The 14,044-nt window shown below is 48.3% G+C and overlaps 1 protein-coding gene across 1 annotated transcript in view; it reads right to left on the bottom strand.

Moving 5' to 3' along the window:
- The window catches only part of BLK (BLK proto-oncogene, Src family tyrosine kinase), a 34,810-nt gene extending 22,868 nt beyond the window's left edge, over positions 1-11,942 (bottom strand). Inside the window, exons 1-3 of the mRNA XM_076335398.1 lie at positions 11,863-11,942; positions 3,721-3,823; positions 1,559-1,607 (exon numbers count right to left, since the gene is read on the bottom strand). Coding sequence (XP_076191513.1) covers positions 1,559-1,607; positions 3,721-3,823; positions 11,863-11,942 — 232 coding nt within the window. The remainder of the gene's footprint in view (positions 1-1,558; positions 1,608-3,720; positions 3,824-11,862) is intronic.
- Positions 11,943-14,044: the final 2,102 nt, after the last annotated feature.

Genomic DNA, 14,044 nt, shown 5'->3' with positions numbered 1-14,044 from the left:
CCACACTTTCGTAGTCAATAATTTTGCCTGACTGAGCTTGAAGTGCTCCCACAGGACATAATTCAGCTCTTTGATTTTTTTATACAATTGAATTGTCTGGATTTTGTGCTTCCTCTATAAAGTCAGTTGAATTACCTTCCTTCATGAGAATCTGTCAGATATCTCAAATATCTTGCATGGTTCCTATCAGCCCTTTTTGCCACACAGGACAGAGTCAGGCACAGCATCATTTCTGGAAACTCAGGCACCGGTAGAGAAAAATAAGAAGTTCCCCAGACTGTCAGTGTGAATATTCCTCCAAAACTGGAACTGAACCTAACAAACCAAAATATTTTTGAGAGCTGAAAATGGCTAACATGGTACTTCCTGCATTTTTTAGCATCTTTCCACTTCTGCCTTCTGGCATGAAGCAGAAGTAAAAGCCGCCTGCCTGAAGATAGCTTCTGTTGTGCTTCTCACCAGAGTGAGAAGGTTGACACAAACCCCGTGAAAAACTGGCAACGTCTGCTCGGTTGTGGAGGTAGGAAAGCACGGCCACTTGGAAATGTGCCATGAAAACAGTTTTGCAAAAGAAAGCATGGTTTCTGGAAAAATGGCACTTCCATGGAAACACACCCCGATTCACGTGGTCGAAGAGCTACACCTCCCACAAATTTGATCTCCATAAGAAATGTCTATTTTGAAGAACATTTTGACATTGCAGGAGTTCCCCTGTCTGGCCCATGGCAGACACCCTCCATCATCATCCATAAGACATAAGAAGACCAAGGTCTGCTGTTCCACACATCCTATTTATTTGTCACCCCCCTTTTTCCTTTCCTCATGCCCTGTGTCCCCTCATCCTACACTTTTGCCCACATGAGGAACTTTTGTGTGTTGCTAACCGCTTTCTTCCAAGCTTCCTCTATTTTTTGCCCCCTTGTAATTCTTTCTATCTCTCTGTCCTTAATCTGCAAAATGTCTTTGACAGAAATATATACAAGTTGCTGTCGGAGGCTGGGCAGAGGTAGCAGAGGGCTTCCTGCTAAAAGGCAATCATCTACCAAACGACATCTGCGACCTGCAGATAATTGCAGAGGTGGATAAAGCCAACAGTCTCCAAGCAGGGGCTCTGTGGATCTTTATTTTATACTCTTTTCTTTCTTCTTGTTCTCTTTGTAGTCTCCCTGGGCTCTCTGATGCCTGCTATTTCCTCTGAAATTTTCAGCTGGCTGGATATAGCATCCACAAGTTGTCACGCTGCAGACAGGGCAGCAGACAGAGAAATCTCATGCAGTTGATGTCTCAGATCTCACTTTGCTCAACCAATGAGGAAGGAGTGCTTTTCCCTCTTAATTTCTTTGATGAGCAGGGGAAACTGGCAGCTACAAACAGTTGGTGATATAAACTGAATCTTCTGAAACATACCGATAAACTCCCCACCTGGCAATGCTGAAGATACAGAAACCGCATGCCTGCAACATGACGGCTTGTTCTCAAGAACTGCTGTTGGGGGACCATCACCTTGCAAAACCCCATGGGAAGGCAAAGAAAACAGCAATTGAGCTAAGAATCTTACCTTGTACAGAGGCTTGGTTTAGATGAGGGATGTTGATAAATTGTCCGCCCTTTGGTAGAAATAGAAAGAAAAAAGACGACATTTACTACTTTGCTGTGTTTGCAGGAAGACCTGCTCTCTGCTTCACAGATGAGTGGGAGTCTGATCCAGAGCCCACTGTAGTCAGTCAACAGCCCCTGCGTCTGGCTCCGTATGTGTCATGATGGCTTTAGCACATTTTGCCATGATGTGTTCATAGCTCTCTTGGCAGTCAGCTTGAATAATCGTTGACTCCCCTCTGAACAAAAGCATAAATCTGCTCCCCACTCATTTAGACCCTGGTCTATCTAAGTTTTGTTCACTGATGACAGATTTAGGATCAATGGGGGATGAGACGTGAATGGTCCCATTGAGAAATGACAACTGCAATATTATTTGAAGCAGAAAACCCGGGATACTCTTTGCCATAATTGTCCCAAGGCTCATGGAATATCCTTTGCTCAGGGTTATGTTCAAAAAATGCAGGCAGTGACTATATTAGCAAATTAAGCAGCAGCAAGGTACTGCAACTCATCTAGGCACACTTTTAAAACGTTGACGTGGCCCCTAGTTTGGTTTGACCCAGACCCTGAGAGTGGCCAATTGACCATAGACCACTCCTAATCCGCAGGTGGGATGCAACCACCTTGTCTTGTGGGCTAAGAGTTTAATACCGTGGAAATGGCCAGGTGGGCTCTGTTGATCCAACTTCAAACGCCAGTCCTGTGATCAGTCCAAGGTACAGCACCTGGTGACTAAAGTGGGTGTTTGACCACTGCCAGGTATTTTTATACATGTGCAAAAGGAGTGAACTGCAGACGCTGAATTAAAAACAGCTAGTGCTTTCTGTCCGCACCACCCTTTGACTCCTACTTAGCAGCAGCCTGGGGTGGGAGAGCTGCTCAGCCAGTGCTCTTTCTAATTTAACTGAAAGAAATATGGACTTCCCCTGACATGTGAGAGCTTAGTGCCTGTGGCAAAAAAAATGAGTGTCAGAGGGTGATTGATGATACTGTATTTACACTGATAGTAGCTCCTTTCCAGTGAGCTGGAAAGAATGAAATTTAGGAAAAGAACATCTTCTTGGTCAATCTGACATTTGCTGTCATGAAAACTGGACTTCACAACCATGGGAGAACTCAGAAATGAAACCAAAGGAGCGAAAAATATCTCCACCTGCCATCAAAAGCAATGATAGGCAATTCCTCCCCCCTCTCAGAGCTCAAGACCAGAGATGGTTTTCACATGACAGTGCTGGCTGCTGGTTGCAGTGCTGACAAGTGCAAGAAAAGAGAAAACAATTTCATGTCCTCTGTACAGCAACAGAAAGATAGATAAAGGGATTTCCACAGTTTAAACAAGGAGTTTGTCATTTGAGGTCTCCTAAATCCTGACCCAGTGTCTTACTGATCAGTGTCCATGCAAGCAGAGGCCGTACGAATTCAAAGGGAGCAGCAGATGCTCAGCATTCCTGATTCTCAGCCCACCCCAACACAGATTAGTTGTAGACCCTCTTTAGTGAACCTGTTGTCCTCCTTGATGGTAAAGTTTCCATTGCGGTTTGCAGCTTTGAATCTTAGCCTGAATCTGACCCATCTTTGTGCCGTTTGCAAGTCAGCAACATCAGCTTGGGTTGCAGAGTGCTGAGGGCAGCAGCCCTGTCTAAGAGATACGGGAATCGGCTCGGAGGACTTGTGTCCAAGCAATGCAGGGCACACAGGCAGTGGCCTCTTGCACCTTCTCTCCCTGGCCCCTGCCCTGCTCTCCTGTCCAGCCCACGCAAATGATTGTGCCAGGCTCAACACGACATAGACTTTCAGAGCACCACCATCCCTAGCCCACTCAGACAATTCACGGCCATAACATATCCCCAAAGAGAAAATGGCATCCTTTTTGACAGAGAAAAAAACTAGAGCAAGAAAGGGCTGATTGAACAGTTCACCCTGTATTAAGAACCTCGTGGGGGGAAGCTAGGCATAAACATTTGTTTTCTGCTCTTTGAACAACATTTCCCAATTGGTGACCCAATTTTAGGAAATCGAAGTACTCAAGTTCCTGCTTGCACGTACAAGTATTGCCTGCATCACTCCGGACACTAACTGAGCTGTGGAGGACCCCAAAAGGACACAAAACGGCAGGCTTACCTTGGGTGGGGCAGGAGGAGGTTTACTCTTGTTTTTTGGGTTGCTTCCAGAAGTGTGTTTCTCATTGGACATCAGCTGATTTTTGCTCCCGAGCAACCCCATCCTGGAAGGAAGACCCAAAACTACTTTTTAATGAGACTGCTCTTGAGAAAAAAGGCAGGTGCTGAGGGACAAAACCTCAGTTTGTTTGGAGAAGTTGAGAGAAGATGAGAATGCAGGGCAATGGGACAGCAGAGAGAAGAGTCTAAAATCATTCCGTCTACAGCCCCCCTACTACCTTGGACTTTGTGAACCCTATAGTTTCTGTTCCCACACAACTCTGGTGTTTCACATTTTGCAGATGACGCTCAGACAAACACTGTAAGTCACCAGAAAAAAAATGAGCACAAATGACTGCTTTGGATATGTCCCCTCTCCAACGCAGGGATCCCCAGCTGGCATTGAGCAGACTTGCTCCAGAGCTGGGTGATGCCGCATGCATGCACTGCCGGACCGTTGAAGAGGGGATGGTGGAGATCCTGGGGAATATCACTGTGCTGAGCTGTTTAGATGTACCAGAGCTTCAGGAGTGTCGCATAGTCCCCGGACCAAGACCAAGCCCTACCTGTGCTGCTCAGTGCCTTCTGTAGGTCATGTCCCTCCCATGCAGCCAGAGCAGCACACAGATGTGGTAGCTGTCTGCATGGTACCAGTCCCACCCTTCCTTGTGCTTAAGCAGCACAGACACACACTCAGCTTGCCCAGGAAGGCATGAGTCCTGATGGGACACTTTGGAGGACTGCAAGAAGCTTAAGGAGTCAAACGAAGTGTAGCTTGCATCCATCCTGCCTGTAAAGTGTGGGCCTAGGGCTTGGCTCAGTTGTCCATCTGCAGTACCTTCTGATGTGCCCTGGGGTCTCACAAGGTGTGGGTCTCCCATACATTGTGGATTATGTTTCCCAACCCCATGTATGTGTCTCAGACATTCTGGACACCTCGAGGAGCACTAGACACAAATGAATCAAACCCTTTCCGTGGGCTAACCTCTGGTTCACACTAGGGTTTCCACACTTGTGCTTGAAGGCTGGTTTAACCTGCAGCCAAGAAATGTAATTTCAGCTCTGGTCAATACTTCTAGCATAAAACTGGATCTGGGTAACCAAGATAGCCAAACCACGGCAAACTCGGCCTCCTCAGCCCCCTGAAAAAGCGGGGAGCAGTTGAAGCCAACATTACTGAAGTACTGTTGCCATGGGTCTATAAGGTACCTACACCATCCAGCACCAAAGTCTGCCCCAGCCCCTGCTTTGAACCAAAAGCATTGAAAGGTGTGGGCTACAGGTCCAAAAAAAACCCAAAAAAACCCAAACCCCTGAATACTTGTAGCTGAGCAAAGACACGTTGGCTCCTGTTCTTGCCAAAATACCTCAAGGTCTGCAATGAACACGGGGGGTTGGGGACTGGAGGTGCAGGGACCAATGTGATTAGTCAGTTCCCCCAAATGTCAGTCTGGCGCTGGGTCATGATAGTCAGACTCCAACAGATGTGTCCAAAAAAGCTTCCAACAGACCAGACTTGCGGGAAAAAAAATATTCCAGTAAAAGCAACTTCTTTTCTTTCTAGCACGTTTCTAATATTTCAAAAACTGGGACTCTGAAATGAGGTTTCTAACAGAGCCATCCCAATATTTTAAGCTGTTATTTTTTTGAAATATCTTCTCCCTTCTGCCTCATTTTTATTTTCACTGATAAAGTGAGCAAAATGGAAGGAATTGGTGAAATATTTCAGGATAGCCCAATACACATTTTTTCCCCCCAGTCAAAAGTTTTTCAGCATCCAATCTTCTCTGAGCTTTTCTTTGACCTGAGTTTACAGATGGCCCATCCATCTGTAACCAGGTCTCAGCAACGCTCCGGGCACTGACAACACAGTTGGAGGGGAAGTTTCGCCCACTGAATCAGCCGCAGCATTTCCTGCAGCAAGCTCATTTTAATTTGGCAGCCTCCCCTCCAGGTTGCAACCAGGGTTTGCTTTGCTTAGAAGATCTGGTTGTCATGCAATGGCACATGATTTATTAAGTGAGCTTTTCCTGCTCTTCCTCTTGCAAATTGGTGGCAGACAACTTTGTGCCGGGATTTCTGATTCTGAATGGTGTTATTTGCCAGGATAGTAAGTGAGAGTAGCTGGAGTTCCCTTTTCACCCAGGGAACTGCAAGGTATCATTTTAAGTCAAGGCTGGATGATAGACAAGTTTTAGGTACCACTCATTACCAACCATGAAAGGCACAGGGTCTACCTATGTGTTGGACATCTATCTACAGTCCTTGTTACTATCTCACTGGAGCATCTCGGGGTCTTTGACATACTCTGCTCCTGAATGAGAGATACAGACGTGGCAATTGCCGTCTTTTCAACAGAGTTAGGGTATGTGAGATAAAGCGCGAGTTGGCAATACGCTTCGACTGCCAGTCGTGTCACCAGGATGATCTTACGAGAGGACTGATGGACCGTCTGCAGGATGGTGGATGCACATTTCGAGTTGCTTTCAGTGACGGCACTGGTGGGGCAGAGTGGGAAAGGGCACGGAGGAAGGTCAACCTCGGCAAGTCCCATCAGGGGCTTGTGGTTGTCCCAACTCCTCTAACAGGGTTTATGGGGAGCACGGACCGTGGTCTAACCTGTGTGTCTCCCTGCGGTGCCCCTGTGTCCAGGGGGACACCGCAACCCCTTCTACACCACGCTGAGACTGGAAACACCTCTCCGCATCCTTGCACAAACTAAGCTTTCTCCCCGCACGCATGTGTCGAAGACACATCTGTGCAAAGCAGCACAGAGAAGTGAACAGCATGTCCCAGCACGGGTGGGAAATGGAACCGGCGAAAAGTCTCCCACAAAGGTCACTTGCTCCCACCCACGCACAAAAGACGTTAGCACAGCTCTGGGTATTCACAGTCCCCGTGAAATCCACCCTTCACGCTCTCCAGGTTGCCTCTGCAGCCTTCGCCAGCCAACGCGACCATCCTTCATGCCGGCAGGTGCCATACAAAATCCCAAAATAGCGCCGCAGACAAATGTTGTCAGATGCGGAGAGCTGCTGGTGAGCTCCCAGCCCACAGCTGGTGGAGTTTTCATTTTTTTAAAAGGTTTGGGTTTTTTTTTTTTCCAAAAAACTGTGGCTGAGTTGAATGTACGTTGTTCTGCAATGTTTCTGCTTCTGATTAATCTTTTTTAAAATTAGCTTCACAAAAATGTTTTGAGAAAAGCAACTGGTAGTTCTCCCAGCCATTTTTTGTTGGGATTTTTTTGGTTGGTTTTTTTTTTTCCCAGTGGAAAAGAGAGCTGGGGAGAGAACATTAACTCAGAAAACTTCCTTTTGTGAATTTACAGTTTTTCACATGTAAAAATGTTTGCCTATTTTTAATAACTGAGAGTGGGGAAACTGTTTCCTCAACTTTACTCAAGTTCAAAAAAAGAAGATTTATAAAACAAGTCCTTTTTAAAGCAACCAGAAATCAAAATGGAACAAAAAAATGTTAAGGCAATACAAATTTTTTCCATATGTTTGAAAAGCTTTAGCAAAAAATAGTCCAGCTTAGCTGCTGATAAGTTTTGAGTAAAAATATCTGACGCAGAAGTCTTCCTGGGAGAGTCAAGCAAGCCTTTGCTGATGAAGTCAATAGACACCAGGACAGCCAGCTCTGTGTAGCGTCCAGCTCTGAACGCGTGCGGGACAGACATGCGGGTCACAGGAACACTGGATGCTTGTATGAGACCTCTAAAACATGCTGTGTGTCCTGTGTTGTAGGACAACAGAAGGTAGTTTTAGTAACCTTCAGAGGGGCAGTTGAGGTGACATTTCGGCTAGCGATAGCTGGATGCAAGTACAGATACTCCTGCATCAATGGGCCAAGGGGAGGTCTTCCGAAGATCCCACCACAAGGCCCTGCTCCAGGAATGCTTTTGCTAGCATTTGGATGACATCTTCGTGGTGGAGAGGAGAGGATGTGACTAAATGTCCTATCATTCCCCCATTTTCAAAGAGCATTGGAGAACATACCCTACAGGAGCAACCCATCAAGCCGAACCTGGAACTCCAAGGAGACCAAGGTCCAGTCGAGATGGACACAAGTCTTTGCTAACCACAGGTTTGGAGACCTGCCTTGCACCTGTCTTTGGCCTGTTTTGAGCGCCCAGGGTGGGCTAAAGCAAACAGGACAGTGTCGGATGGGACCCGCTGGATGCACTTACTCCTTTTGTTGCAGCAGATCAGAAGGTAGGATGGAGGTACCCGGGCTAAGCCAGGCGCTGCAAGCATGGGCTTATTACCCATCCCATCTCTGCGGTAAGCAGCCCTGCACCATAGGCACACCATCTACTGCGGTTGGCTGGTTTCCGCTACCAGAGCAAGAGAACTCAAAAGTTGTTTCTGGTGTGAATGCAGCAGTGTCTTCTGCAACAGGGATGTGGATGACACGGACGAACGGCCTTGGGATTGCATGGGTGGGCGCGGGAGAAAAACAAGACAGAATCTAGCAGAAAAGCAGAAGTCTCGGCTCATCATTTGCCTCACGCCCATGAAACTGTGCCATGGAAAAATAGGTTAAGACCCGAGCAAGCCAATAGTGTTTCACCGTGAGGGCAGCTCCAAAAAACCCCCAAGCCCAGCGAAATCACAAAATGACCCCCCCTTTCCATTCAGATTCTAGGGTGGGTCCAACAAAGTGTTTTTATAGTTTACCAAGATTAGATATTTCGCTTCATTTTAAAACTTCAGAATGTCCCTTTAAAAAAAACCACATTTTAAAAGGAAATGGCATTAAAAACCACCCAAAAAATTACTTTGAAAATGCAGATATAGAGAATTATGAAGGGTTTTAAATGCTGAATTTCTCTTTGTGTGTCTTCCCCCTACCATAAAGAATTGCTGAAATAAACTTATTTCGCATACAATACTTAATTATTCCACATTTGCATTTTTGCAGCAGCAAGGAGCAAAAAAGTTCAGTAGGAAAAAAAAAAAGTAAATCCCCCAGTTCTAGGCACATCCCAGATCTATTAAATTCTCTTTTTCCTCAATAAAATAGCTCTTCAACACATTTCCTGACCTGGCACCCTCAGATTGCTTTGCAAGACACAAAACCGGAGAATTAGTGAAGATCTTGGTGAGATCAGCTACTTAAATAGGAATGAAGATTTGCTACCAAAGTATTTTCTACTGTGACTGTTTTCTACTTTTGCTGGGTTTTGGTCCAGTTCTTTTAATCTTTTTTTTTGTTAAATTATTAGCGGCTTTGTTGCTAGGAAGTGGTTAGAAGACAGGTAGAAACAAGTGTGCTGTGCTATAATCAGCACTGACCATGCAGAAGGTCTTTCTCAGAGGCAGAAAGTGGAGGCTATGGCCACCATCCTTTAGAAGGACACGGTGGCTGACGTCTTGCTGAAGACCCCTCCTTGCAAGCGGGAGGGCAGTGAGACCTCCTGTGATGACACACACAGCACCCGGTCTCCAGCTAACGTCAGGGGGACTTTCATAGCCAAAAGCTGCTGCTCAGTAGGACCAGGCTGTGTGTGGAGGAACTACAGCAGTGCAGAAAGACCCCATGAAGAGCTGGAGAGCCCGGAGCAAGAAGCATCATGGTTTTTGCTGGGGAGTGGAGCAGATGACTGGCTTGCATGTTGCATCCTTACTGGGGAACTGGGAATAATCCTACTGGCAATGTTCAGATCCCGCCCAACCTTGGTCCTTGTTGGATAAAGATACCAAGTTGTATTTGTGCTTGCATTGAGGCCTCTTTCAAACACCCTGGCCCAGGTAAAAAGGCCTTTGAGGGAGCATGAAGGGCAACCCCCAGGAGCAGCCAGGCCCCCCAGCTAATGCTGGTGAGGTGCTAATGTTGGTGCTGTGCTGCTGCAAGTCCCAGTCTCGAGCAGAGCCAGTGTGGCCAAACTGGTCGTGGCGATGTCTGTCCCCTGCCAGCCCAGGGCGGGCAGAGGACAAATCCAGGAGCTCTGTGCTCCTGTGATTTACCCCCTCTGTCAGGGGTACACATTGCAGAAATGAGATTGAAGCCCGTTGGCTTATTTTGGGATCTTTTGCTGCAATCCTAGCCAGCTTGCCATTTCCACTGCAACTTAAGTCTGCCCTGAATCTACCGTCTGTCTTAGGCCACGCTTTGCAGATGAACTTGGCCCAAGCAAATGAACCAAGCAGAAAATCTGGCTGTTTCAGGCCTTTCTGAAGAGCTGGGACACCCCATGGGAGAAGGCTGTGTGTGAGGCTGAGGGGTGGGAGTGCACAAATTTCCAGGACCCTGAGTTTAAGCAGACGCAAAAAGTTTCTTGACAGGGGCAAAAAAAAAAAAAAAAAAAGATAATAAAAGCTTCTTGCTCTCTCCAGAAGTAGAAAACAGCCGCCTGTTGCCAGAGTGGTCATTCGCTAATCAAAACATCTGTCTGGAGGAAAAATGGCTGCTTACATTGAGCATTGCACCCTGCTGGAACCTGGCAGATGCTCGGCTGAGCTGCAAGAGGCTGCGGGCCAGGAAGCAGAGCCAGGGCTCAGGGTCCCAGAGCGGGGGGAAGAGCAGGAGGGCAGATTGCTTATCCCACCTCCCTTAAACATGCTTTCCTCATGAGCTCACCCCAGGCGTTGCATCAGCCAGGTGGGACGTCTGCTGGGGATGGCTCTGCGGGACCTGAGGTCCTGCAGCACAGAGAGGTGGGGTGCACTGGAGGGGGGAAGGAGGAAGAGGGGGCCAGGAGAAGCAGGCAGATCTCTTTGGGTACCTAGATCATCTCTGGCGTTCTTCAGGTGTGAGAGGTTTTATCACAAAACTTCATTGCTCAATGGCAATTTCTGCACTGGCTGGAATTTCAACCCAAATTTCAACTCAAATCTGCTGCTCAACGCGGGTGTGGGCCAGACTTGTGGATGGGCTATGTACAAGTTGGAGCACAGCAGGGAGAAATCCTCTCCGGAGGCCACCCCTAACTGAGGTCTAAGTCCCGTGGAAGTGGGCACAGTCCATGCTTGCTTGGCCAAAACCCATGGTGCTCTGTTTTACAGCGCTTTGTGGGCACATCACGGTGGTCTGTAGGGGTGTGGGGAGGTCCTGGCCCTCACAGCCCTGGGGACATGAGGAGATGGATGAGGTGTCCCTCTACACCTCTATGTGTGGCCACCCATGTTTCTGCCCTGGGAAAGGCCCTTCCTGGAGGCCCTGTATCCTGGCGGCCGCCTTTTCCTAGCAAGGGGACAGCATTTATTAGGACCTGCTAGCTATGTCCCAAGAGGAGCAATGAAGCTGGCAGCAGGCTGGTGCTCAGGCGCTCAATGCTGTCAAAGATCTTCTCCTCGGGTCAGGTCTCACTGGGAATGATGCTCTCTCCCACTATGCTCAGATGAGGCAAAGGGCTGTAGGGAAAGATGTACAGCTCCAGTTCCCCACCTGAACACCTCCAACCGCTTGGAAAGCCATGTCAGAAATAGCTACTGGATGCCAGAGCCCTTCCCCTACTCGTCACAGCTGTGTCCAGCTCCGGACAGCCTTCCTCACACATATACCCTCTCTTCCCCATCCAATCCATCTTCCCCATCCAATCATCTTAGATTGGACGTGAGGAAAAATTTCTTTACTGAAAGAGTGGTTAAACATTGGACCAGGCTGCCCAGGGAAGTGGTGGAGTCCCCATCCCTGGAGGTATTTAAAAGACGTGTAGATGAGGCGCTTAGGGACATGGTTTAGTGGGCATGGTGGTGTTGGGTCAACGGTTGGACTCGATGATCTTAGAGGTCTTTTCCAACCTCAATGATTCTATGATTCTATGATTCTATGATTCCCCCCCCAGACCCTGGAGGGACGGGAGAGGATGGGAGTACCAGGGCATGCACGCCTGGCACTTATTTGTCCTCCTCTCCTTTTGCAGTAAACCAAGGAAACAGCATCCCTGCAAACCATCCCTCGGGGCTGGATCTTAGCAGCCGCTGGGTAGTGCCCCCATCATCTCTCTACCCCACTGATCTTGGGGAAGGGAAACAGGGCAAGGGGTGGGGGGCATCATGTGAAGAAGGGATGGGAGAGAGGAAGAGGACAGAGAAAAACCTGCTGGGCTTCTCCCCACCCTCGGAGGAATATGGATGGGGGTGGGATGCTCCCTACTTGCCTGCTTCCTACGCAGCTGCTCCTGGAGACACGATCCGAGGACGGACGAACCACTGGACCGACCCATGACAGATGCTCCATGGGGCTGAGGGCCCTTGCAGAATTTCTCTATTAGAGACCTCTGGCTCCCACCGCATCCACACCATCCATGGGACTGACCGCTTTGAATGTTACACCCCCAGACTGCAGGAGCAGCCTGATTTTGCAAATGCTTTTAATGGACTTTCTTTTTTTAATCAGGTCTTTGTGTCAGAACTAACTCTTTTCTTCCCCCCAAGGATTCCTTGCTCTATTTTGAATATAAAAATGATCATCTGGGAGGGGGTAGGAGTTGCACTTCCCAGACAACCTGGCCAATGAAAATAGCAGTGAGGAAAGCAAGAAACCCAAAGAGAATCCAGACACAAAACGCAGCAAAACCCACAGGCTATTAACAGCTGTCATTAAAAACAGTTACAATGACTGTGAATGGGTTGTGTTTCCATTATGCAAACCATCAAATTTTAGGAAACAGCTGAACAAACTGGCTTTGCAATGATCATTCCTTTCTGTGATTAAAAAAAGACCTTTTCAGATGAAATGCATTTTGTTCCAGCGAGCCCCAACCCTCTATGAACCTACTCAACTGTAGCGCTGAGGAGGCAGCGTGGTCTAACGAATGAAGACCTGGACAGGGACTTGTGGGTGACTCTGAGGAAGTGACTTTCTCATTCTGCCTCAGCATGTTCAACAGGGAGACTGAAACACCTCTGTCTTAGGGGCTAAACGTTGTATAAGAAGCAATATTCGTTTCTACAGACTCCTGAGGCTTCCCGTAGGGTGCATAAAGAGCTGGCTTCTCCGAGGTGTTTTCAATGTATTTGTTTAAGCTGTTGCGGAGATGAGGTCCCCAAAAAAACACCGTGTAAACCTCTGTGGGTAACTGCATGATGTCATTTTTGCGTTATATGGGGAAGCAGGAGGGAAGGGACTCTTGGTCTCAGCCACCTCGAGGCTTGAATGACCTCATGTAGTTTGCACTTGAGCTGCTCTCACTGAGAAGGACAAACACAAGCCGACATCTGCTGAGTGTGATGCACAACCTAAAGGTCACCCACACGCTGGTGATGTTGTTTACAGGAGGAGAGGCTTCGCGGAGCAGATCTAAGCTGAGGTCAAGGCGAAGGACCTTTACCAGCCATTAGACCCAAGGACAAGATGAGACTGGCTGAGGACACGGTGCTGTGTGCAGCTGCTCCAGGATGCACGTACCTGATGCCCCAGCACTGCTCATGGGGCTGTGAAGTACCCTCCCTGGTAAACCCCCACCGGATACATGGCATGGAAATCAGCCTTGGCTCTGCAACTGCTCGGTGCTCCTGACAAAGGAACAAAACCCCCGTGGAGGGCTGCAAGGCTGTCTGGGCCGTAAGCCGGGGTCTGCAAGTGCTCGGGGGTCACACCACGCCCCTTACCCTAGAGGGTCAACACAGGGTGCTCTGAAGACAACCAGGACAGACACCCACCCCATCGCCCCTCAGCCAGATGTGCTGCAGAGTCAGGCCTGCTGTTTGCACACCAAGGAAATACAGAAATGAGGAAGCCCTTGCAGATTTGTCAAACTTAGCCCTTGCCGGCTTGCATTTTGCCTGTTCAATTCTCCTCCAGCTAAGGGGAGGGGAGAGAGATGGAAGCAGTTGGGTTGGGGCTGGGGAAGGAGAGGACAGCTTCAGTGTTAGCTGGAGCTTTAGGGCAGGGGCTCGTCCTTTGGTGGAGAGCACATCTGAGGTACCTGACCTCTCTTTGCTAAGCCAGCTTCACTTCCTATTCCTATGAAAAGGGAAGTTGCTTTTTTAGAAAGCTGCTTGTCATCCACCGCTGAGGTAGGAAGGAGGAGCTACCACGAGGTGCAGCAAAGGCTTACAAATAAGCTAGTGGCTGCCAAGTCATCTTGGGAAACAGGGTGATAGCGTGGCGACTCCAGACAGAAACCCGCTTCTGATTTGAGACATGCTCCCGATGCTGACAGTGGGGAAACCCAGCAGCTGCAGCCGGGCTGCAGCAAAGACCCTTCCGGCGATGGCCGTGGTTCCAGCAGCTCAGAAGCAAGAAGTAAAAATAAAAAGGATTAGATATGGTGGTGTGGTCTGCCTATTGCATCCCAGGGAGGTTTTTTGGTATCTAAGATATCCCAGCTGTGCCCC

The sequence above is a fragment of the Aptenodytes patagonicus genome, chromosome 3 (assembly GCF_965638725.1).
Source record: "Aptenodytes patagonicus chromosome 3, bAptPat1.pri.cur, whole genome shotgun sequence".
Lineage (NCBI taxonomy): Eukaryota > Metazoa > Chordata > Aves > Sphenisciformes > Spheniscidae > Aptenodytes > Aptenodytes patagonicus.
Note: the sequence above shows the minus strand (reverse complement) of the source record. Positions and strands in the feature narration are given on the sequence as shown.